This window comes from Mastomys coucha, unplaced genomic scaffold (assembly GCF_008632895.1).
Source record: "Mastomys coucha isolate ucsf_1 unplaced genomic scaffold, UCSF_Mcou_1 pScaffold15, whole genome shotgun sequence".
Lineage (NCBI taxonomy): Eukaryota > Metazoa > Chordata > Mammalia > Rodentia > Muridae > Mastomys > Mastomys coucha.
Window position 1 is genome coordinate 135,623,127 of NW_022196897.1, and position 5,318 is coordinate 135,628,444.

Consider the following 5,318-nt stretch of genomic DNA (forward strand, 5'->3'; position numbering starts at 1 on the left):
CTTCCCCCTGATCAGAGTGCAGAAAACAGAGCAGTAAGCAATTGGAGGACAGACACAAGTGGTACTGAAATGCAAATTTCTGCAGATCTGGGAAAGGACTGGCCTGGGACTGGCAACCTGTGCCTGGAACCATTCCCCAGTGCCCCTTCAGCACACTCTAAGCCTATGGGTGGTGTTTATGTCACTCAAGGTGCACTAGCCAATCAGAACATGCAGGCGGGCCTGCCAATCAAACAAGAAGGAAGGCTCTTCCGGGCGAGATCTTGAAGTTCCTCTTTTAAGCTGAAAGTGGTGTTTCTGCTTAATAAGTTCTGTGAGCTGTGGGGAGTTCGTAAAAGCTCAGAAGTCCCGACATGGTAAGTGCAAGGCCGTCTCCACATGGGGAGGAGCAGGCGGCTGAGCAGAGGGGGCTGGTGTGCTGGGTCGTCCCTGGGGCTCGGTGGTAAACAGCAGCCTGACAGAAGCTGTGACTTGTGAGGGTCCTTGTGGTCCTTTTCTCTCTCTGGACCTGGCGGTGGGCTCGGCATAACTTCCCTGGGGTGGCTGCATCTACACAAAACATTTGGGGTAGCGGCTTCTGTGTAGAAAAACCCTTGGCAGGATGGCAAACTCGGAAAGCCCTAGTTTCGCTAGTATCTTCAGGAAGTTTTGGCCTTAGCATTAAGCTGCTTTACAGGTAGGTATAAGATCCATTTAGAGTTAGTGTTGTGGACTGTAAAAGGCATCTGGTGTATCGGATGGCACTCCAATAGTAAGCTGTGATGTAGAAGAGTAAAATTGATGCAAAGGATTTCTAAATGCTTGTAGTGACAGCAAGTAGAATGTAGGTGAGGGAGGACTGCCTCTAAAACATCACACAGGTATACGCTATGGTAAAAAGGCCTATTGGAGAATAAGATGTGAGTATACATGTGTTAGGTTACCAGAATTGTCCAGGCATTTGTCCACAATCCATAAGATAGGAGACAACTCTGGCTATGGTTATCAGTCCCGAGTCCAGTGTGAGCTTGCTCAGTAATGTTTTTGAGATCTTCTTTGTTTCCCCTTTTCCAGTTTTTTTTTTGTTTGTTTGTTTGTTTTTATTAGATTCCCCCTGGCGTTTTTCCCATTGTATGGTAGTTTGTGCTGAGTTCACAGAGGCCTCCCATTTTGTTCCATTTCCCCCTGTAAGAAGTATACGTGGTGGTATTCTTCAGAAGCCTGTGTGGCATAAGACAGAGGTTGTCCAAGACATTCCTACCTCAGCTGTGATACTTTCTACCTTCTAGTTTTCCAACCTTCTTGTCTTCCGGCACTCGGAAATCAGGACCCCATCAGCGAAGTGTGGCCTGCTGTTTCACGGCACTGATGTACTTAGATAATAAGTCTGGTTATATCTTTTCTGTGTAAATCTCCCATCTGTGGGACTTGCAGTTTCCAGTCCATATTTATATTGCCTGACCCTAAGAGAGACTTAAGGGAGACAGCATTTGTGGAATGTAAAATCTGTTTTTGGCTGTGTCTTCTCTGAGTATTAGCCAGAGCTGAATATATGCTGTCATTAAAGAGATTTTTCCCAAATTAATCTTGTAATCATTTCTGGAGTGATTTTTCCTGGGGAAGGTATATTAATTCTAGGATAGCTGCATCAACTTCCCTGTTATAGAACTATTTCTAAGACAAGCTATGTTGTCTCATGTGTCTTTGATCCAGGTCTCATGCTTCCCAGGCAATGACCTTGTTCTATTGATGAAAATTACTAAATTATTGAGATAAAGGAATGTACCACAGCAGTGTTTTAAAATTCCTCATTTGAGTCATGTGATGAACTGTTTGTTTCAGTATCAGGTTAAGGGTTTTCCCTGTGGAGCATGCCTTCTGCCTTCAGACCAGAACAGGACGAACAGTTTACTGTGTATACTGTGAGATGAAACAGGATGGGCAGTATCTAGAATGAAGACTAAAGTTCAAAGGAGACAGCTGCAGGCATCACCATTATGAAGAAGGACCTAATTCAGACAGGGTGAATGACTTTGTAGTTTTCCAGCATGTATTTGTGCATGTTATGGCTATTCCTGGTAGTCAGCTTGACTATATCTGCAATGAACTGCATCCAGAAATTGAGGCACAGCTGTGATCCAGATCTTAAGGCTGGAAGACACAGGCTTCTGACTCAGATGTTGACATGGGAGGACACAAGCTTTTTATCCAGATCTTGAGGCCTAGGGACCATGCAAAGCTTAGACCCAGACAAGGTAATACACACCTCTAATCCTAGGAGACAGAAGGAGAAGAGCTCTGCATATAGGCCAACCAGGGTGGTACACTGTTGGGTCTTAACTGCCTTAACTTCAAGACATTGGGAGCTTGCAATGGGAGACTGAACTCATTTTTGTTGTGCCTAGAACAAAGACCCACTGGTCTGAGAGAATTCCAGAGGAAGTAAGTCTGCTGGCTAAAGCTTTGTTGAATGAAAACAACTGACCTCCACCCAGCTTTCCCTGTTGCCTCCATTCTTACTCTTCCTGACTCCTCCCACATTGCTTATGTTTTGCAAATATCGTTATAACCTAGAGATCCAGTTTGGCTTTCACGTGTAAATGCAGAAACCCAAAAGTAAAGTGGCAAGCCTAGGTTGGAAACCCTCAACTTAGCTTCGCGTCCTTTTGTTCTGGAACTCTGTGTTTCTGGTCTTTTCCTCCCTTCCAGACGGAACCTGGTTTGTGAAACTGCAGGACTATTTCAGTTCACACCTATACTCTGGCCACACCAGGTAGCAGGTGAAGTGGTGTCTCAGCAGGAACTTCCAGGGCAGCTTCTGTCAGAGATAGGCTGACAGAATCTGCAAAGACTCTTTTGTCTTAATTCCCCAGGTCACTACCTCAGGCAGAAACTGCCAAAGTCCAGAGGCTGAACTGGGTGGGGGCAGTAACATTCTGTGACTCTAGAGAACTGTGACTAATATGCATGTGAATAAAAACAGACCCTGTTGGTGGGTGTCCAAGTTGACTAGGTTAGCTGGAAGGAAAGTATTGAATTTCTATACAGAGACCTATATAGACATGTGCAGTCCTCATTGGTACAGGTAAGTCAGCTCAGAGAGTTCATACACCTGCCATTGCCTGTGCATCAGGTTAGAGTTCTCAGCAGCTAACACTGCACATAGGGTCAAGGTCAAACACTGTCTCCTTAATGCCATTCCCTCTATCAGAGAAGGGTGTGCTTGTTTTCAAAATCATTATACCTACAGGTTCTTTCAAGTATATTGATGTTTTTGCAAATTCAATTGTTGCTGTCACTTTTTAAATTTCATTTTCTTTATGTATTGCTGTTCTGATCTCTTGTTTTTATCCTCAAATGTTTCCCATTCATTAAGAATTTCATTTCTTGGCTTGACAGTGGTGTCGCATGTCTTATATCCAGCACTTGGGAGGCAGAGGCATGTGGATTTCTGAATTTGAGGCCAGCCTGGTCTAATGAGTGAGTTCCAGGACAGCCAGGGCTACACAGAGAAACCCTGTCTTGAAAAAAAAAAAAAGAAGAAGAAGAAGAATTTAATTACTCTTTCTAAAGAGATTTCGTATTTCTGTCCATTTAGAGCAACATCTCCTATAGCTCAGCCTTTCCTTATGCTATGTGGAAAGTTAAGACTTGCTATGAACACCAAATCTGCCTGTGCTGCCCTGTGCTTGGAAGACTGTCCTGCTGCTCCATTTAGGCAGGGCTCTGACTGATCAGTGAGAAGAGATGGAGACCAGTGAATGAGTGTCCTCCAACCTCCCTGGATTGGGGTGAGAGGTTTACAGATAAAGAGGGACCTGTGTAAGCATTGAGTTCTCTGACTAACTTTGAGTCTGGTGCAATCACGCACAGAAAAGGAGGGGGAAGAAGGAAGGTGAGGGCCTTTTTGCCTTGACAGTAGTTGACAAGAGCCATGAGTAGTCAGGTAATCAATTTTAGACAATCAGTAAAAGTCCAAACTGTCCACTTAGGAGGTTTCCAGAGCTGGGCTATCATGAATCTGGATGAGGAACTGGACTTAAATCTAGAAACCAAATTTCTGTATTTACTCGAACTCAACCAACACAAGATCTAGACAAACTGGTGTGTCTGTGCCTAACAATATTATTTGTTCTGAATGAAAATATACAGTATGAGCAATACTTAAAAGCTCTAGAACATCATTTCATCCTTTTTCTTTCTCCCTACAATTAAGTCCAAAAACCTTGAGACAAATGGCTGATGAGCCTATTTAGCAAATCAAAGCAAACCTGCCTGTCAGGTTCTCTCAGCACACCTCAGTCCACAGCTGATACAGGGCATGGTTTGCATACCTGGTCCTTTATCCCAGGACTAGAGCTGCCCTTCCCCCAGCCATCATTCCTCATGTAATCCAACCATGTTGGTTACCAACTCTTTTCCATCAACTATTTACCATCCTGATCTCTTGGTCTGGCTCTTGCTTCTTCCCTCCTTCCTCTCTCCACATGTGTCCCCTCTAGACTCTCCCAGATGTTCCTGGTTGTGGCTTTCCTAAGCAGCCATGTCCTTTCTTTTTTATTCATTTATTTTCATTCACTTCCCAGTAACTGATTCTTGCTCTAATATTTGTGATCATGTTTTGCTTTAATTGTTGTTACTGTTTAAATTCGACTGAAGTTCTTCTGTAGGACTTCCCAACTATGAAGTAGAGAAGGTTGCAGTGGGCATTATATGTGTAATGGAATATGCAAAGAACTCTAGTGTCTTGGAAGAGGAAAATAAGTGCTTTGGATGTCTAGAAAATCTATGAAATGCAATCTTCCCAGATTAGGGCTCTGTCTGCACCTAGAATGGGCAGAGCTAGGAAGTGTTCAGCTGTTGGAGTCATTTGTTCTCTGATCCCCCAAAGAGGAGCTGCTACTGTCAGGGGCCCAGCTGGGTTTTCCAAGCTAATGAGAGACATTGGCTTAGCAATCAGGATTACCAGTGGAAGGTAGCTTGCAGGTTCTTTACAGGATTCTCCTCAGATACATCTGCAGCAAGCTGTGAGGAAGACCATAAGCTGTGTCATGGTTATTGTGGAGGCCCCTGTCCCCAGGCCAGGAGAAGCATGCCTGCTGAGCTCTCAGAGTTTGATTTGCCCTGACTGAGATGAACTATGAGTCAGACTGTGCTTCTGTTGGTCATTGTAGTGATCTGAGCAGAGGCCCTTGGCCTGTGCCCCTCCCTGAGTGAGGATATCCTGGGAGGGGGAGGCTTAACAGCACTGACAGTGTAAAGCTGTGGCGTTTATAATATCACTGTCCAGTGTGTACACCAAGGCAGGTGTTTGCTGTACATACAGTGGGAGACAGACT

The 5,318-nt window shown here is 44.4% G+C and overlaps 1 protein-coding gene across 1 annotated transcript in view; it reads left to right on the forward strand.

The window, feature by feature from the left end:
* Window positions 1–264: 264 nt before the first annotated feature.
* The window catches only part of LOC116091128 (zinc finger protein 120-like), an 11,607-nt gene continuing 6,553 nt past the window's right edge, over window positions 265–5,318 (forward strand). Inside the window, exon 1 of the mRNA XM_031372197.1 lies at window positions 265–356. Coding sequence (XP_031228057.1) covers window positions 354–356 — 3 coding nt within the window. The 5' untranslated portion in view covers window positions 265–353. The remainder of the gene's footprint in view (window positions 357–5,318) is intronic.